The following is a 25,463-nucleotide window of genomic DNA, read 5'->3' on the forward strand; positions in this document are numbered from 1 at the left end:
TGAGATTCCACTGTATCAGTAATTTAAATTAACTAAATATTATAATAATTAAACAATTAAAAAATTTATCTACTACTGAACTAAAGAATTTAAACTTACAAGATATGGAAAAGAAGGTAACTTTTCACCATTAGCTTTACAAAATCTAAGAATTAAATTTATAATCTATTACAAAAAATTAACTACAAAAAATTAATTTATACAATTTTCAGAAATTAAATTTCTAACATTTTCAGAAAATAAATTTATTTACTAAAAAAAGTTCAGTAGACAATGAACACTATTCACTTCATTTCTTTATCAATAAACAATTCACTTCAATAGTTTATTGATAAAGAAATATTAGCGAATGGGAATTGTATCTTCTAGAGCAGAGTACTCACTCAATCAAGCAAAAAAAAAAAAAAAAAAAAAAAAGACACCTCATCTCATATACAATTAACAAGCTCTCAAATACAACCAGACAACTCAGAAAATCTTAAAAGGCATTAAGAATCTTTAGATAAAAGACTTACTAGACAGCAGTGATTACAGTGTATTAAAATGAGATTTACTTAAAGATGTAACTACCATCAAGAGTAAAGGGAAGGGCATTTGCTTTGGTAAAAATTGGCTACAATGCTCTCAGACAGTTATTAAATTCTATACAGTGGGACCAACTGATGATATTACCAAAAGCAAAGTCTAAATGGAAACCATTCAGGGAAGTATTCATGGAAGCAACTAGTCTTTTCATACCAACTAAGAAATACTGATCAAGGCTTAGACCTAAATAGATGTCACATGAACTAATGAGACTGGTGATGGAGAAGAAAAATGTTTGTATCCATATAAAATATCAGGTGACACAAGCCTAGAACACCTGATTGCAGACTAGATATAAACTATTCTGCAATCAGGTTTGACAAAGGATGCAAAGAAACACAGCAAAGACTTCTTTACTTATGTAAAAACTAGAAGGAAGGGGATGAATCACATTGGTTCACTTGATATTCATGGTTTTAACTGTTGATGATCCTGCCCAGGATGGTGACAGGCTGAATAGGTATTTTTCATTTACATTCATGAAAGAGAAATTCTTTAGGAAAGTGGATGGCAGAAGTTTATCAAACTAACAGGGTGCGAAATGATTTTGTAATATCTGAAAGGAAAGTGGATTGTTTTTTTTGTTTGATTTGGTAGTTGTTGGCGCATCGGCTTCTATGGCCATATTGCACCTCCCAAGGTTTTTTGCAGTACTTTGATCCAAGCCCGAGGCGGGAATCGAAACCGCGACCTTTGGGTTGCCGGGCAGGTACTTTACCCACTCGGCTAGCCCGGTCGGCATGAAGGAAAGTGGAACAGAAATTGTTGAAGTTAAAAATATGAAAGACAGCTGGGGTGGATGGGATATCCAATCATATTGAGAGAGGCCGCAAAGGAGGTAAGAAAACCCTCAGCCATAGTTATGAGAGCATCTCTGGATTCAGGGGAAGTTCCTGTGAACTGGAGATGTATCCCCAATTCAGAAAGGGGGATCAAAGAGTGACATGAGTTAAGCTAATAGAACTATTAGCTTAACTTCTCTTCCAGGGAAAATAATGGAGTCACTGGTTAAAGAAGTAATGTAGGACCATCTAAGACAGGAATGCAGTTATACTTCAGTCACAGCATGGTTTTTTTAAAGGGAAGATCTTGCCTGACAAATTTTATTGGATATTAAGATGCGGTCACAAAGAAAATGGATGCAAAAAATAATTTTGATAGGATACACTTGGATTTCAAGAAAACTTATGGTGCTATTGCACATAATAGACTGCTGGTCCAATTGGAACAATGTGGCATTAAATGCAAGTTACTGCTATGAATGATTAAAAGGATGGTTGAATGAGAGAAGACAGAGTTGAAATCAATGAACACTGCTCTCCATTAAGTGATGTGATCAGTGGCATCTCCTAAATTTCAGTGCTGGGCCCATTGTTTTTTTTTTTTTTTTTTTTCCTTCTCTATTAATGATATAGAGGAAGTTATATCAGGCTTGATGTCCAAGTCTGCAGGTGATACAATGGTTGGCAGTCATGATAACATGCTGTAATTATGGCATACTAATGCAACAAGATCTAGAAAAATCAGGCAGCTGGGCTGAGAATTGACAAAAGCAAAGTACTGCATATGGGCAGCAGTAATCCCAGATTAACATACCGACTGTGTGGTACTACATGCCGGGTAGTGAAAACTGAAAATGAAGAGATTTGAGGTTAATTGTGCAGATATGAAATTTTCTGAGCAGTTCAGAAAGTGCAGCAATTGGGCTTTTGTCAATGGTATACAGGAATTTTGCTAACAGGGATAAGGAGGTGATTATTCACCTCCTTATCATTGTCAGGCCACAACTTGAGTACTGCATACAGATCTGATAGAGGGCTCATTTTAGGAATGATGTAGAGCTGCTGGAGCAAGTACTGAGAAGTGTGACAAAATTGGTGAGGGGAACAAAGGGATGCTCTTAACAAGAAAGGCTTCAGTTCTGCAAAATGCAGTGTCTAGAGCAGAGGTTCCCAAACTTTCTTGGTTCACGGCACCCTTAATGTCCTATTAATTTTTTCACGGCACCCCTAGGCCAAAATAAATACCTAACAGTGGTTTTCGACCTTTTAATATATACCTATATAATAATTTTCTTCTTTATATAGAGGTACTAAATAAAGATCAATTACAGATTACCACAAAATTAAAAAGATATGGTACAATGGATACCTTATATCTTTTTTATAATGAAATAAATATACAAATTTAAAAAAAAATAATAATAATAATAACTTTAAGTAACTTAAACCCAAATTGCACGGCACCTCAAGAATGTTTTTGCAGCACCCTAGTGTGCCGCGGCACCACAGTTGAAAACCACTGGTCTAGAGACTAGGCAACCTGCAAGGTGATCTGACTGTGCATTTTTTCAAGGTTAAATGGAATAAGTGAGTTCAATGCTGATAGGATTCTTCCTCTTGCTCAGAAATTGTCTTGCTCAATTTCAATTTATGCCAACTCATGTATGAGGTGGCATATTTTCAAATTGAGGAAGGATGCTTGCAGAACGGATGTGTGGAAGTTTGCCTTTAACCAGCAGGTGGTTGATTACTGGAACAACCCGCTGTCTGAGGTTGTGAAAGTAGATAGCGTGAAAAAAATTCATGGAAGAAATAGACAAACTATTGGGGGGTGGTAGATAGATGAAATGGTTTTTTTGGCTGATGCTGTATAAGCTTGCTTTCTTGCATTATTTGCCACCATTAATACTAATACTTTGCTTAGTACACATATATTATTGTTAGCCATATGGTGCAAGGAAGCCCGAGGCTTTTGCTGCACCAGCCAAGAAAAAAAAAATTTCTGAGTTCAGAGAGAGAGAGTAGTGTGTGTGTGATGATATCCAGCTCAGGACCCAGGGTCTTGAGCTGTATATCATCCATATTCAGATGGGAGCCCCTAGGGTTATATCCTGAAGAAGTTCTCAGCAAACAGAAAATCCCATACCTCTTAATTCGAATAAGAAAATCCAGAAAGTCCCAAATAAATATTTAAAATTTAATTTTAAAGCATTGATTTAAATTTAATAATCAATTAATTAACAAATAATTAACATAACTGTAATAATCATAGTTTTATATGGCCATTATAATTTAATTTAATATAACTTAATTTTAATAATAGTACAACACAATCAATTACTAAATACACAGTGTTCGTAAAGTTACTATACACCTAGTTCAAAGGAAAGTAAGTTTTTAAATGTTATTATTACAAATTGTTTATTGCCCAGTTTTGCTTACATAAGTAGTCCATTACAATGGATATTGATAATGACCTTCACAGACATCCGAACAGGACTGAACTAGTTTAATTTTATTTTCAAAAATCTTCTTTAGTTCTTCTTGTACGATACACCTCTGATGTAAGCAGTTGCAGCAGTTGAGTTCCTGAATTGATCATGGGTTTTCTTTAAACTTTATTTTTTTCTTCACCCTACATAAAAATCAAGTGGATTCAAGTCTGGTGAATGAGGAGGCCACAGAATTTTTTTGATATTATTTGGTCAGCAAATAATTTTGCTTAGGAGTGTTATTGATTGTGTAGCAGTATGGGCAGTGGCAGAATCTTGCTGAAACCATCCATTCTTCATTTCATCCTCATTCAGTTTGATGATGAATTGGTAGAGATATTGGAACAGTAACATCCAGAGGTGATTGTTTCATCAAACAAGTTAGGCTCAATGATTTTTCTTCTTGAGATAGCAACCCAAACAGCAACCCTCTGCTGATGGAGAGATGTTTGATGTAGACCGTGTGGGTTTTTGGATGTCCATAACGGGAAATTTGGATCATTTAGACACCCTGACAAATGGAACCACACCTAATCAGTGAAGAATGCAAGATCCAGAATACATCAGTATTTTGAGTGATGAACTTTGAAATCAGTGGCAGTAATGTATTTGCTTTTAGTGATCTCCTGCTTTTTAATTGTTGGGCAAATGTGATTTTTGTATGGGAAAAAGGCATGGCTTCTTCCTTACTGCTAAATGCAGAGTTGCAAGACCAATGTTTTGCTGTCGTGACAACTTTCATATTGATTTTGAAGAACTTTACAGCACTGAATCTGAAAAATTTCTCTTCTGTCAGTTTTGGTGGCCTCCCACTATGCTCCGTTTCATGTACAGCACTTGTCTCATAAAATTTGTCTATTAATGCCCGCACAGCATGCTGATGTGGTACTAGTGTATTTGGAAATTTCTTAGAAAAGTTTTGTGTATGTTCACCACGCTCATTAAAAGTGCACTTAACCAAAAAAATATGCTCCTCCAATGAAAAAAACCCTCATTAATGCACTCCATAATCGACTGCCACAATAGCTATCTCACAGCCAACTGACTTTTTACATGCGCCACTAGGTGCGCGGGGTCTCATGTCACAGCAACAATGGTGCATGGCAACTCATATCATTTTACACATTGCTGTCACAAGGGTGTAGTGACTTTCAAAACATCCTGTACTTTGTATATCAATCTAATAATCCATAACAGATTAAGCTTAGAAATATCCATAGATATACTCTCAAACCAGTCTCCACCTTCCATACAGTCCTTCTTAGAGTAGGACTGCTTTGTTCTCGAAGTATTGTTTTTCTGCTACATTTAGGCCTTTGAGATGTGAAAGAACTGATTGCGCTTTCCAGTTATTAAAAAGAACAAACTTCCATCTGTCATTGTGGAAGTTGACAGCTTAAATAAATTTAAGACTGAACTAGACAACAAACTTTTGGAGTGAATGGATGGGTGAAAAAGGAAGGTTGTTTTTTGGCTGATGCTATATAAGCTCGCTTTCTTGCATCATATGGCCTCTACTAATGCTAATATTTCAGATAGAAATTTTTGAGAAACCAGTTATATCTTTTGTTTCTTGAATAATGGCTCCTGCTAAACATGCACTCACAATAAGACCTTTTTTTTAGTCTGACATATCATGGATTTTCCCTATTCTGGCTTCAGAATAGGGGAAATCCAGAATTTTTCTTGTTGTTAGAATGTAATTTTTTAGAATAATAATGAACTAAAATCAGACTGGATTTTGTTAAATACATCCCACAAATTCAGAAGTTGCAGGATGATAAATCATCCCGCAACTTCTCCATTCCAAAACCCCTGGTTTAAATGCTTAACTAACACTCTCGTGAAAATTAAACTTTCTTACCTGTATTTGGGATCACAACAGGTAATGGTACAGAAGATCCGGGAATTACTTTGGTTTCCTGGCCATTTGCTTCATGTGTCATTTTTGAAGTCTGTTTTATGGATGATGGCAAATGATGAGAACAATCATTTCTTTGAACACTTAGTGGTTTTTCAATTATTTTAGGAGCAGTTGATTTTTCATGATGACTAGAATTTGTTGTTGTTGTTAAGGGTAGAGCACAACCGATTATAGGAGATGATGACGAAAGGTATTTGTTGTGAGAAGCTGCAGAAAAGAACTGTTGAGCTTTCTGTATTCTGCTTGAAGGAGAAGTCCTCTGACACGAATGTGCTGGAGTTGAATATGTCCACGAATCTTGTGAAGTCCTGCTGCATGATTTATTTAGCTGACACGTGTCATAAGATGAAACACCACTGGCTAGATTAGATAATGCAGTCAAACTTTCTGATGCCTTGCAACCAGAAGTGCTGTTAGGTGGCATGTAACTGGGAAAGTTAATAGAGCAGCTTGCTTTCATACAGCATGGTGTATTACTAGGTTCTATCTTAGGTAGTTTTTTTGAAACTGTAAGATTTATGGCATGGCAATCAGATGTTGGATGGCTGGACTGCATACTAAATTCATCCCTTTGGCTTGCAAATTTTGCAAACTGGCAGTCATATCTTTTTTCTTCTGTCTCCTGCTTCAACGATAACATCTCACCATTACACTGCACATTCTGTTTACTGTGTACATATTTATTATTTATGTCAGGAATGGAATATATTTTGGTATTATGATGTGGTGCAACTGAAGGACACGTAGCACACGACTTATTAAGTGGCCTTATTGAACTTACATCATGAGATGATTTTTCTGCATCCACATCATTTAAAGAATAAGAAGCTACATGCATATTTAAGTCTCCAGCTGAAATGCTAGAATTATGATAGTGGATATTTTTTGTTGTTCGGTGCATCCCTCCCATCTTCAGGATGTTTTCTTTATTTCCATCATGTAAAGATAATGACAAATTCATTGCATTCTCATCTCCACTTTCAGACCTTGTAAGTTTCCCAGGCACCTTGTGAGTACTTTTTTCAGGTGGATGCCTAGATATTATTTCAGTATCCTTTAGCTGTCCAGATTCCATTAGAGTTTTGTTGGAATTTAACACAGCCACATGTGGTGAGCAACAACAAGTTGACCTGTTGACAGTAAGTTTATTAGATCCATTTGAATATGCTGGGCTATGCGCAGGAGATGGCACTATAGAAAACAAAATATATCAATTATTATGAAAATATAGAAAACTGGAAAGATCAAAAAAAATAAATGAGTGCACATGTACAATAACAACACGTCAACACCAGGAAGGACGTTTGAAAACTTTTTCACATCACACATTTCATTATTTTAAAAAATAAATAAGCATATTAAATCAAACCTTTTTTTAAGATAAAAAAAAAAATTCACATCCATCAAAACCAACAATTTCACAAAAATAAGAGTGCCATACAATAATGAAATGCCTTCTATTCTGAAAATAATTTCTAAATATTGTTATTTGGTTTTTAGGAGCATTAGCAACTAAGGCCATATTGCTCCGGGGATATGCAGTGGTCATTCCCTGACCTTTCCACATCCTCCGTATTTGGTGGTCGCGGGCTCGAACCCCGGTCTAATCAAGAAGCGTGTGTTATGCACTGCTGCTCCTGCCCACCTTGGCTACAGAGGCGCCAATTTCTAAATATATATCCTGTAAGCACTAAAAATAACAGGTGAGACTGCTTCTACAGGGATGGGATAATAGAAAGGGTGCAAGAATATTTGCTGATGCTACAGAGGCAATGTTAGGTGGGTCGGAAAACTGCTAGCTTGGGGGATTCACAGACTAATAGATTAGCAGTAGTCGCAGGCAGAGGTGGAAATGATTCTTGCACTGCTTCTATTGGAATGAGCAGCAGCCTGGAAAGCAAATCGCTGGGGAATTCAGGACCTGCTGGGAGCCATGAAACAAGTAAATGCATGGGCTGTGTTAGAGTAACTAAGAGTAAGAACAGATGCATGTATACTTACATGTACACCAAATGCTAGGAGTAGAGTAAATAAATTTGCTGAATTTGAAGTGCTGGTTAGGATATCCAAGGTGGATACTGTTGGGATATCAGAGACGTGGTGTTTATAAGGGATGCAGAGGTAGAATTTGGGGAGTACAATATGTACAAAATGGATAGACAGGGAGGAGGGGTTATGTTGTTGGTTAAGAAGCAAAATCTAAGGAAGTGCATCCAGTTGACATAAATAGACAGTGCAATGTTGAGTCAGTTTTGTGTGACATAAGCACTGGGAAAGCAAAAATGAGGCTAGGAGTTTGTTATAGGCCTTATGACTCTGAGTACAATGAATAATTATACAGATAAATATAGTGGGCCAGTAAATCAGAGTGACTTATAATGGGGGATTTTAACTTCCTAGATATAGACTAGAACTTGTGGGTTGATCATTCAATTTAGCAAGGCTTTTGTGGATTTATTGGATGATTGTTTTCTACAGCAGAATGTTAGAGAGGCAACAAGAGGGCGTAACACACTTGATCTGATTATCAGCAGTGATTATTCATGCATTAAGAATTAACAGATAAAGGAACCACTAGGAGGAAGTAGTCACAGTGCACTGATGTGGGATTTACTTAAAGATGTAACTGCCATCAAGGGTAAAGGTAAGGATTTTTGCTTTTGTAAGGTGATTGCAGCAGTCTCAGAGATTTTTTAGGTTCTATACAGTTGGCCCAAATGATGTTACCAACAGCAAATTCTAAAAGCATTCAAGGAAGTAATTTTGGAAGCTACTAGGCTTTTTATTCCAAATAAGAAATACTGCTCTAGGTTTACGCCCGAAAGTCTAATGAGACTCGTGGCAGAGAAGAAAAATGCATGGGATGCACATAAATTGTCAGGTGACACAGAAGCCTATGGTAGATACAAACTAGTCTGTAATCAAGTCACAAAGGAGGCAAGACAAGCGAAGGCAGATTATGAAAATTCTTTGGCAAAGGATGCAAACAAAAACAGAGAAAAAAACTTCTTTCCTTATATAAACTCTAAAAGGAAGGGGATGAATCAGATTGGTTCACTTGAGATCAATGGTTTGACTATAGATGATCAGTCTCAGATAGCTGCCGAACTTGAACTTTAGTTCGGCAGCTATCTGAGAATGTAGGTGCAAAAAAATAGTCATTTATGAGTATTTTGCATCAACATTCACACATGAAGAGTTATTTAAGGAGGAGAGAGCCAGATGTTTATCAAACTCAAACAGGGAGTTTATAATAACTGAGTGCAAAATGGAGGAGAAATTGAAGATAAACATAAGAAACACACCTCGGGTAGATGGGATCTATCCAGTTATATTAAAGGATGTGGCAAAGGAAGTAAGCAAACCCTTAGCCATAATTATGAGAGAATCCTTGGACTCGGGGGGGAAATCCTCATGGACTGGAGACATGCAAATGTATCTCCAATTCACCAAGGGTGACACAAGTAATTACATACCTGTTCGTATGTCTTCTGTTCCAGGGAAAATAATGGAGCCACTGGTTAAAGAAGCATTGCAGGATCAACTAAAGAAGACAGCAGTGATAATTCAGACACAGCATGGGTTTGTCAAAGGGAAGTCTTGTCTGACCAATTACGTGGTCACAAAGAAACTCTATAATGTCTGACCAATCTGATCAAATGACGTGGTCACAAAGAAAAAATAATTTTTATATCATATACTTGGATTTCACGCGGGTTCCGTAGCCGAGTGGTCAGGAGCGGGAGTGCAGTAGCACACGCTCTTTGAGTTGACCGGTGTTCAAGCCCCCTGACTGCTGAATATGGTCGATCTGCCAACCCGCATTGGACCAGCGTGGCAGATTATGGTCCATTTCCCTTAATATTAATTGTTGAAGAGGCTTCCATCCTGCATGGGTTGATAATGGCTGCACTTTACCTTTTTTTTTTTTTTTTTTTTAACTTGGATTTCAGGAAAGCTTTTGATACTGTTGCACATGGAAGGCTACTGTACAAATTGGAGCAGTATGATATTAAGGGCAAGTTGCTACAATGGATAAAAGGATGGTTAAGTGGGAGAAGACAGAGGGTGGTAATCAATGGGTGCTGCTCTTCTTGGACTAATGTTATTAGTGGAGTCCCACAGGGTTCAGTGTTAGGTCCACTGTTGTTTTGTATATTTATCAATGATATTGATGAAGGTATATCAGGCTTTATGTCAAAGTTTGCAGATGATACAAAGGTTGGCAGGTTTGTTAATGACAGTAATGGCATGTTTGTTCTCACAGTTCCTTCCTGTTCTTGGTACAGTAGCATAATCAACTGAATTATGTGGATTTGGAAAACTAATAATAGTCATCCGTTTCCCATAATTTCTCATGTTGAACACAATCAAATGCTTTTGCATAATCTATAAAACACAAAATGACCGGAACATTGAATTCTTTGCATTTTTCTATAATCAATCGTAAGCTTAAGATCTGATCTCTGATTCCTCTACCCTTTCTAAAACCTGCTTGCTCTTTTGGCATTTCTTCTTCAAGTTTTCTTGAGATTCTGTTCAAAATGATTTTAAGAAGAATCTTGCTAGTGTGATAAATTAGGCTAATAGTCCTGTAATTTGAGCAAATTTTCAGATTTCCTTTTTTGGAAGGGGATCAAAATTGATTTCTTCCAATCTGATGGCCAGCAACCCATTTCCCAAATTATTACAATCATTTTAGGTCAAGTTCTGCCTTGAATCTATTTAAGCTATCAACTTCTACGACAGATGGAAGTTTGTTCCAGAAATCAACCACCCGCTGGCTAAAGGCAAACTTCCGCACATCTATCTTACAACTGTCTTTCTTCAATTTCAATTTATGCCCTCTCAGGTGATTATTCTGAGCAAGAGGAAGAATCCCATCCGCATTGAGCATGCTCAAACCATTCAAGGCTTTATACACCTCAATCAGATCACCTCACAGGTGCCTAATCTCCAGACACTGTAATTTGCAAAACTTAAGCTTTTCTTCGTAAGAGCAACCCTTTGTTCCATTCACTAATCTTGTTGCCTTTCTCTGTACTCTTTCCAACAGCTCTACCTCCTCCTTAAAATGAGGCCTCCGGACCTGTATATAATACTCAAGGTGTGGTCTTACCATTGCCTTATACAAGGGGATAATCACCTCATTATCCCTGCTATAAAAATTCCTGTATATCATTGACAAGACACCATGAGCTACTCTTCCAGACCGTCTGCACTGCTCAGAAAACTTCATATCTGCCTGCACAATTACCCCCAGGTCCTTTTCATTCTCTACCACTGTCAGTGTGGTACCACAGAGTTGATACGTTACTCTGGTATTACTACTTCCCATATGTAGTACATTACATTTGTCAATGTTAAACTTCATTTGCCACCTCTCAGCCCATCTGCTCAACTTTTCTAGATCCTGTTGCAGCAGTGTACTGTCATTAACAACCCTGCCAACCTTAGTATCGTCTGTAAACTTGGACATTAAGCCTGATATACCATCATCGATATCATTTATAAATACAGAAAACAACAATAGACCCAACACTGAACCCTGAGAGACTCCACTAATGCTCTTCGTAAACTAAGGTTCACGAAGAGCATTGTCCATTGATTAACACTTTCCCACTCAACCATGACTAACACTGTCTTTCCCACTTCCCCTTTATCCATAGCAGCAATTTGACTTCAATGCCACACTGCTCCAATTTGTGCAGCAGTCTTCCACGTGCAACAGTATCAAAGGCTTTTCTAAGATCCAAATATATGATATCAAAGTTATCCTTTGCATCCAGTTCCTTTGTGACTACATCATAGTATCCAATCAAATTAGTCAGACAAGACTTCCCCTTAACAAATCCATGCTGTGTCAGAGCTATAACTGAAGTCTTGTCTAGATGATCCTGCAATGCTTCTTTAACCAGTGCCTCCATTAATTTCCCTGGAACAGAAGTTAAACTAACAGGTCTGTAATTACCTGTCTCCCTTTGATCCTCCTTTGTGGATTGGGGTCACATTTGCACATCTCCAGTCCATGGGTACCTCTCCATGGGAAGCTCTCATAATTATGGCTAAGAGTTTGCTTACTTCCTTTGCCGCCTCCGTTAATATAACTGGATAGATTCCATCCACCCCAGTGTTTATCTTCAACAATTTCTCTTCCACTTTACTCTCAGTTATTACAAGATTATCTAGCTTACTGTCAGAGCTGAATACACCTCTGACATTTCCCTCCCTGAATAATTCCTCATGTGTGAATGTCGATGCAAAATATTCATTTAGTTTGTTAGCTACCTGAGCAGGATTGTTGTTGTTATTTGGTTTTTTAGGAGCATTAGCAACTAAGGCCATATTGCTCCAGGGATATGCGGTGGTCATTCCCTGACCTTTCCGCATCCATCCGTATTTGGTGGTCACGGGCTCGAACCCCAGTCTAATGAAGAAGCGTGTGCTATGCACTGCTGCTCCTGTCCACCTGGCTACGGAGGCCAGGTGGGCAGGAGCCTACCTGAGCAGGATCGCCAACAGTTGAACCATCGCTTTAATTAATTTCACTGGGAATTTGTCAATTCCAGATTATTTGCCACACGTTAGTTCTCTGATGGCTTTTTCGACTTGTTCCTTCAGTGGAACTGGTTCATTGGAACTGGATCATTAGTGCCAGCAGGTGCTTGGAAGAGCTGCTCACAATATTCTTTCCACCTTCCTTTGATTGTGTTCTCCTCTGTTAAAATTTCTCCTTTGGAGTCCTTAATTACATTAAGTTTTGGTCGGAACTTTTGTCTTAAGGACTTAATTACATCATACAACTTTTTAGTGTTGTTTTGTTTGTTGTAGTATTCGATTTATTTACACTTTTAATTGATATAATCCTGTTTGTCCTGGCTTAACCAGCGCTTGATGACTTTACTTAGTTCCTGATACTTTTTGTTTCCTTGTACACCCTGGGCTTTTGCAGTTCTTCTCTGTTCAATAAGTTTAAAAGTGGCTTCTGTAATCCAAGGCTTCCTGATGTTTGACCTTTCTCTAATGTGTCTATTAGCTGAATCCTTAATAATGCTTTTTATATTTTCCAACATTTCTTCAGGCAGCATATCGTCATCTAATTCTAATAGATCTTGAAAACGATTGCCCGTTTCAAACATATAATCGTTTCGAATATTTTCTACATACAATCGTCTTGGGAAAACCTTATTCATGATTTTTTTCAGCTTCAGCTTGAGAACAATGTGGAGTAGCTGATGATCACTGCCACAATCTGCTCCAGGAAGTGTTTTTGCTGTGATTACACTGGAACGCCACCTTTGCTGCATAAGGATATAATCAATCTGATTCCTTGTTTTATGATCAGGAGATTTCCATGTGTAGAGCCTTCTTGGGTGCTGCTGAAAGCAGGTGTTACATATGACAAGACTGTTCAGATGACAAAATTCAATTAAATTTTCACCCGGTCATTTCTAGTGCCAAGACCAAACCTACCACATTCCGAACTAGAAGAAACTGTCTTGCCTCTTTTGCATTGAAATCACCCACGAGTATCAAAACATCCTTTTTTAGGACCAGATCAAGAGCTGACTGGAGATTTTCATAGTAAACGTCCATATCTTCGTCTGTGAATGTTGATGTCGGTGCATATGCAACTAAAACTGTGATATTTACTGGCTGGCTCTGAAGTCTGTCATCATTCTACCATTAATAGGATTGTATCCAAGAAGAGACCTTGAACAATGCTTATTCAAAATGACAGCGACACCATGTTCTTTTACTTGGTCACTTAACCCTGATATACCTTCATCAATATCATTGATAAATACAGAAAACAACAAGGGGCCCAACACCAAACCCTGAGGGACTCCACTAATAACATTAGTCCATGAAGATCAGTGACCATTCATAACCACTGTCTTCTCCCCACTCAACCTTCCCTTTATCCATAGCAGTAACTTGTTCTTAATGTCATGCTGCTCCAATTTGCATAGCAGTCTTTTATGTGCAACAAAATTAAAAGCTTTTCTAAAATTTAAGTATATAATGCAAAATTATTTTTTCTATCCAGTTCCTTTGTAACTGCACTACAGTATCCAATTAGATTATTCAGATAAGACTGGCCCCAACAACTGCATGCTGTGACTGCCATATACCCACATTCCTGTTTAGACAGTCTTGAATTCCTTTTTTTTAACCAGGGACTCCACTGTTTTCACTGGAACCGATGTCAAGCTAATAGCTCAGTAATTACACACGCCACCCCTTGATCACCTTTTGCAATCAAAGGTGGCATGTGTAATTAATTTGTGAATTGGGAATAAATTTGCACATCTCCACTTGACAGGGACCTCTCCCAAAACCAAAGATGCTCTCATATTCATAGATAAAGTTTACTTACCTCTTTTGCTGCATCCTTTAATAAAACTGAAAAGATCCCATCCACCTCCAGGTGCTTATTTTTAAATTTAGGCTTCAACAATTCCACTTTTCCACTTTGCTCTCAGTTGTCAAAAAAATCATCCAGGTCCCTGTTAGAATTAGACACACTTCTGGCATCCCCATCCTTACAAAATTCCTCATGTAAATGACAATGGAAAACACATTCAATTTGTCAGCAACCTGAGCAGCAGCAGCATCAACAACAGTTAAACCATTCATATCTAGTGAACCAATGTGATTCATCCTGTTCCTTCTAGTGTTTACAAAAGTAAAGAAGTCTTTGCTGCCTTTCTTTGAAAAGATTTCTTGTAATCTGCCTTAGATTGCCTAACCTCCTTTGTGACTTGATTACAAGCTAGTTTATATCTACTAGGTACTCTCTCCTAGGGCATTAGTATCAGCTGATAATTTATATGCCTCCAATGCATTTTTCTTCTTAGCCACAAGTCTGTTCAATTCATTTGACATCCATTTAAGCATAAGCCTTGACCAGAATCTCTTAGTTGGTATAAAAAAGCATAGTAGCTTCTATGATTGCATCTCTGAATGTTTTCCATTTAGAATTTGCTGTGGTAATTCAGCAGCTGGTCCCACTGCATGGAATTTAAACCTACCCAAGACCACTGTAGTCACATTAATGAAAGCAAAAGCCTTTCCCTTTGCCCTTGAAGGCATCTTTAAGTAAATCCCACATTATTACAAGGTGATTACTGGCACCTAATGGGTCCTTTATCTGCAAATTCTTAATGCAAGAAGGGTTGTTGCTGATAATTACGTGACGCATATTGCTTTCTCTTGTTACCTCTCTAAAATGCTGGTGTAGAAACAATTACCCAAGAAATCCACTGAAGCCTTGCCACTGTGTATTTGATTAAACTTCAATTTAAGTGTATCCTATCCCACAGGATCTAGTCAATATCTGTAAAGTTAAAGTCATTACAAGACATTGATTTACTGGCCCACTCTGTATATATCTGTGCATTTGTTCATTACATGCAACACAATCATTAGTCCTATAACATACTCCAACTCTCATTTCTGTTTTTCCAGTGCTCATGTCACACCAATCTGAATCAATTTGCTCATATCATACCAATCTCAATTGTACTGGTCATCCATGTCCACTGGATGTACTGTCTATGGATTTTGTGCTTTTTAATTAAGAGCATAACCTCACCTCCTGTCTCATCTGTCCTTTTTGTACACATTGTACTTTCTCACATTCAAATTTTGTATCCCATATAGCTGAGTGACACTACATCACAGATATCCCCACAATGTCTGCATGTGATTACTTGACCAATGCTCCTTCCCCTCATTAGTCAGTGTCTGACTAATGGAAAAAAAAAAAAAAAGGTGCAAGTGTACACTAATAAAAGGGAAAAAAAAGGGCAGGTGCAGGTATACTTGTGTGTGCATGTGCACTAATGCTTCTTACATTAATGTACACAAAATATAAATGCACCTGGTTTTACTATTAGTAACCCTAACACAGCTACATATTTGCTTGTTCCACGAGAAACCCCAGCAGGCTCCAGTAAGTCCCTTGCTCTCCAGGCTGCTGCATGCTCCAATAGAAACAGTGCAAGAATCACTTGCACCTGCTGTTAATCTATTAGTCTGTGTATCCCCCACCTAGCTAGGCAGTGTTCCAACCCACCTTGATAGCATCAGTAAATATTCTTGCACTCCTTCAATTTAAGTGTATCCCATCCTTGTAAAAACAGATTCTCCTGTTAACTAGCACAAATCATGCTGAGAAAAATTCTATTCCACAAACTTTGCACAGTATTATCATCCAAGTTTCTTGCAACGACCAACTAACTGGTTAAAATAAATTTACTAAAATAAATAAATTATATATACATTAAAATACAATAAGATAAAATAAGATTAAAGCATTAAAATACAATAAGATAAAATATTATAATAAAAGCATTAAAATACAAAAAGATAAAATATTATAATAAAAGCATTAAAATACAAAAAGATAAAATATTATAATGAAAGCATTAAAATAAATAGAAGGCTTTCGAGACGAAGTGCCTCTACATTAGCTAGTCGGTGAATGGTGTACTTCAGTATATACTGATGGTTACAATAGCAAAAGTCAGCTGGGCATGATCACGTATCACGAGTCTGGTGTCAGTAGAACAGAATTACATACATGTGATGACTGCCAGTGCCCATTTCACTGCAATACAGTACATTCCATAATAGGGTGTAAGTGCACTCCCCTCATGCGATTCATAGTACTATTATTGGTAGCTATGTGCAGTGCTCCAAGCCATGAGCACTGGCAGTAATCACGTGAATAGTTGACGATTTCAACATCAAGTTGGGGATAAAGATTGTGCTGCTCAACCCAATAATGCTCGGCAACTGCGGAACAATCAAAATTAGAAGTTCACAGAGCCACTTCATGCTCAGAAACCAGGTCTTTCAATCATCTTCTACCAGACTCACCTACATACACACACACACACACACACACACACACACACACACACACAATCTGGACAAATAATGTGGTATACAGAACCACTCCGTAGGAATGGAGGAACAGGTGTTTTCACCTTAGAAATAACAGACTGTAATTTCCTCCCTGGAAGTTGCACACACAGCATTGTACGATGATACATGATGGAGACGCAAAATCCTAACAAAACGTTCCAAATGCCGGCACAATACTGTGTCCGCATTTGCACAGTATTGATTCTCCACAGCTGAATCAACTGAACGTGGCTCTCATCCAGTACTCTCTCCTATCATGTCTGGGCAGAATTGCAAATATTTTCAATTTCAATCCTAACTAGTGACTTTTTTTCTCAAAAATTGCATTGTACTTGTTAATTAAATCTTCACATCTCTTACTCTTAATATCATTAGTACTAATATGTACAACAATATCACATTTCATGCTCTTAAAAAGAGGACAACTGCTCTAAAATGTCAGAAACTTTAGCACCCAGCAGACATATCTTGGTCCCATTCCACATGTCCTTTTTTGAATAATATATTTCTTGTTCTCCTGATAATCAAGTCACCAACTATAGCTACTTTCTGCAGGACAAAGGATTTCCGCTCTGGAAGATGTTGTCCCTGATGCTGGAGCATGGGCTGGGAAACAAAGCATTTGATGGAATCATCTCTTTTAATCCTTCAAGGGCATCACAACCCCATGCTTCAAAGCCTTTCACATAAGCCTATAAGAACTCTTTATTCACTTAACTTTCACTTTCCCATGCTTTTTGCAATGCACACACAAAGGCATCTGCTGTGGCTGTATTATGTCCTGTTAAAGGTTGCTTCACAGGGAGGGAACAAGTAATGCACGATAACATAATCCTGATTCATAGGAGAACTTCCCTTGGCAGTTCTCCCACTACTTTGAGCTCTTCGCTTTGCTGCTCTAGTCTGAGGGATGATTTTGTCTCAAAGTAATTTAATACACACAAAACTAAGAGATACGAAAATGCCACACTAATCCCACTTATTTGATGCCAGTATAATTATACAGTTACATTATAAAATCGCATTTTTATTGCTATAAACTTAGATTTTATAAATCTAATAAAACACTTCTGATATTGATTACTCCCTACAAAACTATATAGAAAACTAACACAGTGCCTACATCATTCCTACATCAATATTGTAACAACAGAGGCAGAATTTGAACATTCTTATATCAATACAACACAATGGTGGCAGAGACAATGGTTTTTAAAGCAACTTTGAAGACCAAGAAAAGTATGATTTCACCAACTTAATCAGATAAACACAAGTAATAACCACACTACTAATTTTAAACAAAAAAATTTTAAGCAATAAAGAAAGTTCTCCTTGTTAATGCATACTAGTATTGTTTGGCCATTAAGTTGCAGTTTTTCTAAGTGACAGCCAAATTTTATAAGTTTTCTAAACCCACAAACTGATCTTAGTTATTGTCTCTTTTAACTGCCTCTTAATGGAAGGCATTAAATGTTTTTTTACATGACAAAATGCTCAGATCATCTACAAACAGTGCTTTATCAACAGAAGTGGGGGTTGTTCATCAACAGTGTTGACGGTAATTATAAAGTAGATAGAACTAAGTACAGGCAGTTCTCACTTTACGAGTTCCCGGGTTTATGAGGTTTTTTTTCCCCAAGTATCAACAAAATCGAAAATATCAACATTAATTGCAAAAAATGAATGTTAAACATTCGTAAATACTACATTCCAAACCACGCGAATAGCTATACGATACAGTGTACTCTGCTTTACGATATTAATCAGTTCCAGAGACACCATCGTATCGTTAAAATATCTTAATGTGAACCCAATAATACATTGTTTTTGGTAATTCGTTTCAAATTCTCGGAAGTGGAAATTTTCACTATATAATTTCTAAAAGGTCATTTTTATAGTGTAAATTGTATTAATTACAAATTCAAATCACAATGAATGTACTACACTTTCATCATTATCATATGTTCCATTATAAGAACTGATTCTGAATGCCTTTGTGACATTTTTTTAACGCACATTTCTGGAGGTCACGACCATAAAACAATAAAAACAATTTGCACTTTCCAGTTTATTGGGCTTTTCTGTTACTGCAAGCAATTATAAATGGGTAGTAAACTATCTTCTTACATTTGCAAAAATACCAATAGCTAGAATTGTGGGTTTTTACGCTATTATGGTGAAATGTGTTTCCCCTTTACTGAAATCTTTAATCGTATAAAAAAACATATAAATTTTCAGAATCTTCTCTTCATTCTTTTTTTAAAGCTTCATAAACTTGCTACTCCACGTGAATCGTGTTAGTTGCAATTTGTGGGTGCCATTAAAAAATGCTTATGCATGAAATCATGAAATTTATAATTAAAAGTGAAGATTATCTTGGAAACAAACGCCTCTTGAAACATTTCTGAAGAAGACGACGCCTTGTGAAACAAACCAACGGAGTGCCGAGTCAATAACGAGTGTGCATTTAGTTGATGACGATGAAGAATAAACATTCTTTAACATTTGTAAGTCATAAATAATTTCTCTTTTATTATAATTTGCTTGATTTTACAGGCTACATTTTCATTTCTTTCGATAAATCAATCATTGTTTAAACAAACTAATTAGCTAACTAATTTCATTGTTGAGAACGTAATCCCTATTTTTAAAATTATGTCTATGGGAAATAAATTCCCGCTTTACGAGCGCATGCTAGGGATGAATTAACTCGTAAATTCGAGAACTAAGCATAGGTAGTGATAGAGCTGGAGGAATTCCTCTTCTTGTAAGAAATCTTAATGAAGTTTTAAAGCAAACTTAGATGCTTCATAAGAGAAGTTCTGTATAAAAATCAGAAAATATCTGATTTTTTCTGATACCAGAAAATAATATTAACAGATTAAGCCTGTAGTGATGCAATTCACAGAATATTCCATACTTCTTTGTGAAATCATAAGCCTGACGTCAAAACGAACCATTATATATGTTCCCATCGAAGGAAGGAATGCAGTCCAAATGGCGTTCTTTATTCTTAATATATCCAAGTGTTGATCTATTTGATTGAATATGAAATTGTACAGAATGAATGGGGGTTGAAATTTTCAAGGTACCATACCAATGTACCACTTTTTCAAAAGAGTTTACCATCTTTTCAAGAATTTTGCAAAGGCAATAGCCTGGTAAGTGGGTTTTATTGGACCTCCATTTGAGGAAGGCAAAGACTGCAGTATGATGCAGACAATTCCCATTGTTTGAGGATTTATATTCTAAAGGAAGTCTGTTGAACAGATTGAGAAGAGACTAACAAACTGGTATCCATGTCACTGAAAAGTGAATTATCTGATCCTATAGCATGGCATCTAGATATTGAGAGAGCGCTATATAATTCATGGATAGTAAAGCAAGGAGATGAAAATTATCTCCTTTTAAAGAAGATAATTTTCATCTCCTTGTTAATCTCATTGTTCATCTCCTTTTAAAGAAAAATTTTACATTTATTTTTCTGAATTTGATTTGTATCTTCAGCAGGCTGATGTGTAGCTTTCTGCTGCCATTTCCACTAAAGCCTCCCCTAACACACTGATAATTTGTAAAAGGTCAACGATGCTATGTTCTCCATCCCATGATAGGCACAAGAGCATGGTATTTACCATTCATTTTTCTGATTGTTTTTCAAATTTTATATATATAGGCGTTGCTTGATTTATGGTTGAAGTGAAGCAAATCCAAATGGCCTTTTTATTGTAACAGCAAACATGCCACATTCTTACTTCAGTTTATATTGAAAGATTAGTATGGTTGAACTGTGGTGAAAGGTTTTCCAAGCTTTATTTTATTTATTTTTTTTTTTTTCACAACATTCCACTAAATTTGAGTGTATTGGTAATATCAAGGCTTTTGTATGGCTTTTTCTCTTGGATACAATATCTTTTGTGGACATACTCAACTGCTTCGTCAGTTGAAGATTGCTGGATTATTTGTGGGTCAAGTGTAGCAAATTTTTTTAATTTGTCAATCTGCTCTCTCAGTGAGCCATTGCAGAATGTTAGGATGACAAGAGAGCTGGTTGATTAATTCAATTATTTCCTGGAAAGTGGTTGCTGCATCAAAACAAACCATTATATGATATCCCAATAAAGAAATCAGATTAAATCAGATCACTGACTATCTCCCACTTAAGAACAAGTATAGAGCAGATGAACAAACAGCCAAGCCTGTTACATTATTATTTTGGAAGTAATGTGCATATATAGGTGACCTATTACTTGGGACAGTGTGTTGAAGGTGAAGATAAGGTTACAGAGGATTGGGAGTACTGTCATTTTCTGGTGAAGATTCTCTTAACTTCGATTACTCCTGTTCTTTAAGTTATTGTAAGATATCAGCTTCAGACACATCTTATAGATCCCAAGGTCACTTCTATAAAGGATATTGGACTGGGATATTCAAAAGCTGCTCTTAATCTTTTGCACTGGAGGTCTCAATGAGGATAGTCTTTTTACAGACCTGGCAGATCCAGCTTAGCTTCCTAATTTCATTTGAACTCTAAATGAAGAAAATTTGTTAATTGGATTTTCACTATTGGAATGAATGATCACAAAAGTTGGAACCGAGTAAGTTTCTGAGTAGTTTTTTGTCCATTCCTATAGTGGACATATCTTTTTTTTTTTTTCTTAAATGTTTAGGTTACAACTGTTGACCTAGAAAAATTAATGTACAAGTTATTCATGTTTTGTGCTTGATTTGATTTAGGTTTTCATGGTGCAAAACCATGTTTTTCTCTTTTTGGTCCTAGGACAAGTCTTTTTCCTCCGTGTTATATCCCACCACATGGAGACAAGAATAGTGCTACCTGGTGACCCAATCAAAGAAAAGAGGGTTAGTTTAAACAAAAATAAAAAGGATTAAAGGAAGGTAACTTTCCTTTCTAACATATAACTAGCCTTATTCAATTCAGACACTCAAGAGTTAACAGCCTTATGAAACTCAGAAGAAAAGTATTTCCAGTTGGGTGAACTAGAATAATCCCTAAGAAAAGGTGCCATTGCTCATTAACATTGCTTGGCACTCAGGACCAGAACAACAGTAGTATAATGGAGATCACTAAACAGACCTTAGAATAACAAAGTACCACAGTATATACCATCGTCCAATAAAATACAGAAAGAGTTAGCAATATATATATAATTATCTGATGTATTCATTACAATGAACTGGAAAAAAAAAAAAAAAAAAAAAACATTGTTGGAATTCCTTTTCTACCATTTCTACAATTTTGCTTGTTATTCCTGAATTTTTTTCTTTCCCTATTAAATAGCAATCTGTTCACTGACAGAATAAATGCTAAATATGAATTCAAAAAGTTTGCCCCTGCTTCATATGCTAATACTATCCATTATGAGCAAGCAATAAACTACATGAACAGATAAATTAGATTCATTACTTATTCAATCAATTGCAAATGGAAATTTCAAAAGTGATATCATGAAACTATGAAAGGCAATAATAAAAACTTATTTTGATAAATTCTGTAAAAACAAACAAAAAATGCTTACCTGGTGATATATGATGTACATGGCTAGCAGTCATAGTAGATGTTTCTGTCATGTGGTGACTAAATGAAAGCGTATTAGTAGTAGCAACAGGACTTGACGTAACAGTAGCCGCTGTAACTACTGCAACTTGAACCACAGAGTGCTCATAGTTTTTTGAAGTAAATGATTCTACCTCATGATTTGTTTTACCTTCACTCTGAGAATCTAAATGAAACTTTTTTTTGCTGTCACCTGTTTCAAGATTTTCACACTGAAATTTTGTTACACAAAGAGAACAAGGCTGTTTTGTAGCACCGGAATTAGGTATACCTTTTACATCTTCTGACCTGGAGAGTTGTAAACTATCATGTGAAACCCTGTCTCTTGTATTTGCAGAAATTCCATTACATCTTACACCAGACATCTGTTCTAATGATGTGTACTTGGGTTTTTCATCATTCTTTTTCAAAGACTTTGTTTCACAGCTTTCTTTTTCTTTTATTACCGAAACAGTATGCTTGCTTAGATCAGATGCTGAAAGATTTCCCCTTTCACTTTTTTTTGGAGAGTCTATACACCTACCAGTCAATTTTGTTTTCTCTGAAATGGAATGGTGGCTAGATACATTTGGCTTTGCAAAAATATCTAGAAGGCGGTCAGTTCTACTTAAATTTTCTTCTTCACTTTCTAGTATTCTTTGTGCAACATCAATACTTTTCATACCAAGGCTAAAATTATTATATGCATTAGTCCTTTCCAAACTCTGTGTAAAATTAGACAAGGGCGATACATGATTCATATGGGTGGTGGGAGTCATAGGTGAACCAATACTAAGGCCTGGAGAAAGAAAGCTTGCATCTAATCACAGAATTGGAAAAAAGACAGAAATATGTTAGAAACACTAATAAGTAATAGCAACACATACATATATATAAACACTATGGTCATTTTATTTTGTAATTTTTTTTTTTATTTCGCTATAACAATTTCATTATGAAGTAAAAAAAAATTTGAAAGAATGCAGTTAAAAATTTTATATAATACAAAAATAATTACTACTCATTCAAAGGTTGTTTATATTAAAAGCCCAAAGTTGATGCTCTTTTTAAAATAAATTCCATCTGCCTTTGGTAACTGAACCATGAAGACCTATAGATATCTTTCTCTATAGATGAGAGTATATCTCATCTTTAATTACGGCAATAGATAAGGTGGCAATATAATTTTCATAAAAAGCAGTAGTAATGGCAAATGTGCAAGAAAGTAAGCTTATATAGCAAAAGCAAACTAAACAGTTCACCCACATACCATCCAAGAATTTGTCTAGTTCTTCCTTGAATTTATTCAACCCACCCACTTCCGCAACAACAGATGGAAGCCTGTTTCAACGATCAACCACCTGGTGGCTGAAGGCACACTTCCACACATCTATCCTGCAACCATACAACTTGAATTTATGTCTCCTTATGTGTATAGCCTCAGCAAGTGGAAGAATGTCATTAACATTCATTTTACTCAATCCATTCAAGGCTTCAAACTCAGATCAGATCTCTTTGTAGGGGCCTAGTCTCAAGATGCTGAAATTTGCAGAATTGAAGCCTTTCAAGGTAAGAGCACCCTTTTGTTCCCTTCACCAGCCTGGTTGCCCTTCTCTGCACCTGTTCCACCAGATCTACATCCTTCCTAAAGGCAGGCCTCCAGAACTGTATACAGTAATGCAGCCTAACCATTGCCTTTATACAAAGGGATGATCACCTCCTTATCCCTGCTAGCAAAGTTTCTCTATATCATTAACAAATCCCCATGAGCTGTCCTGGCAGCATATCTAATCTGCTCAGAATTTCATGTCGATTACCCCCCCCCCCAGGTCTTTTTCATTCTCCACTAACCTGGGTGTAGTACCACACAGTTGATAAGTTACTCTCAGGTTACTGTTACCCATATGCAGTACCTTGAATTTGTCAATGTTAAAACTTCAACTGCCATAGCACAGCCCATCAATTTTCCTAGATCTTACAGTAGCTCACCCTGATGACTGTCATTAAGCAACTGCTAACCTTTAAAGTGGCTCTTTTCAATAAAATTTTGTATTAATAACTGGACGTATGCATGGTAGGTATCCCAATAAAAATGGTTATGCAGTCTTTTATAGTTAGCAATAAGGAAACAATCTTTTTTATGGGAGTAATAATGTATAACAAAATAAATTATTACAAAACACTGCCTAATACTATTGACATTAAACTGAACTTTTAATAACAGTTATATAATACGAATTTATGAATCCATATTTAAAAATTTTCATGACCAGATGAAAATGGCCATATAACTAATGTATTGCTTAATTTTACTTCCATTTTTTTTTCTTTTTTTTTTTTTTTTGAAATCCAATAAAAGTGTAACGACTCTATGCAAATAACACACATAGAACTATGTACAAACATATTATATTACTACATTTCCTGTCTGGCAGCAGCAAGCAGTATTCAATACTTGCTTCATGTTTTGGGCATGTGAGATTTGATCTGATACATGCTTTTCTGCTGGCCTACTCAAAAAAGAAAATTTGCAAAGATTTCAGTGTGATGATCATGGAACTTATAAGCCTCACCTGAAACCTCAACTTCCAAAACATTATACATTTCCCATATTATGATGTTCATCCTGTGATCAGCTGCTTTTGCCAAATAGGAAAAAGCATCAATAAGTATGCCTGCATGTGCATGCACATGCATGCATCTAAGATTATGAGTATGTGCAAACATGTGCATGAATTTCATCACACCAGTTCTAAAATAAACAATACAAAAAAAAAAAAAAAAAATTTTAAAAGTGAGAAGTTACAATTTATTAAAATTTATTCTTTACAAACTTACAGGAATTAAATAGCAGATCTGATTTACACAAACTGAATCTCCCCACGTCTCAGTGAGACTTAAATATAAATGATATTGGTTCACGGAGGTAAAAGGCAGATTTTTCATTCATTCACCATCTCAAACCATCATTGAAAATTAGTTTAAATCAAAGCTTGAAATTAAAATTGAAATTGGATTTTAGCACTGGGGATTGGCTCAATCTCCACACATCTAAAAAATGCTGAAGTACTAAACTGTTTCAGGATTTCAAGTAAAAATCGCCTGCCAACCATTTATAATAATACAGAAATTCCTTAGATTCCAAGACTTATTTTAATTTTGTGATATAAATTTCAATATTAAGTTATCAC

General features: G+C 36.2%; 1 protein-coding gene across 3 annotated transcripts in view; it reads right to left on the minus strand.

The window, feature by feature from the left end:
* The window catches only part of LOC150083015 (uncharacterized), a 487,383-nt gene that overhangs the window by 320,179 nt on the left and 141,741 nt on the right, over positions 1-25,463 (minus strand). For all 3 annotated transcript variants that reach the window (XM_090377743.1, XM_090377741.1, XM_090377742.1), the window contains exons 5-6: positions 22,256-23,092; positions 5,724-6,974 (exon numbers count right to left, since the gene is read on the minus strand). In XM_090377743.1, coding sequence (XP_090233869.1) covers positions 5,724-6,974; positions 22,256-23,092 — 2,088 coding nt within the window. The remainder of the gene's footprint in view (positions 1-5,723; positions 6,975-22,255; positions 23,093-25,463) is intronic.

Source organism: Mastigoproctus giganteus, chromosome 7 (genome assembly GCF_048544385.1).
Source record: "Mastigoproctus giganteus isolate SK-2022 chromosome 7, ASM4854438v1, whole genome shotgun sequence".
Classification (NCBI taxonomy): domain Eukaryota; kingdom Metazoa; phylum Arthropoda; class Arachnida; order Uropygi; family Thelyphonidae; genus Mastigoproctus; species Mastigoproctus giganteus.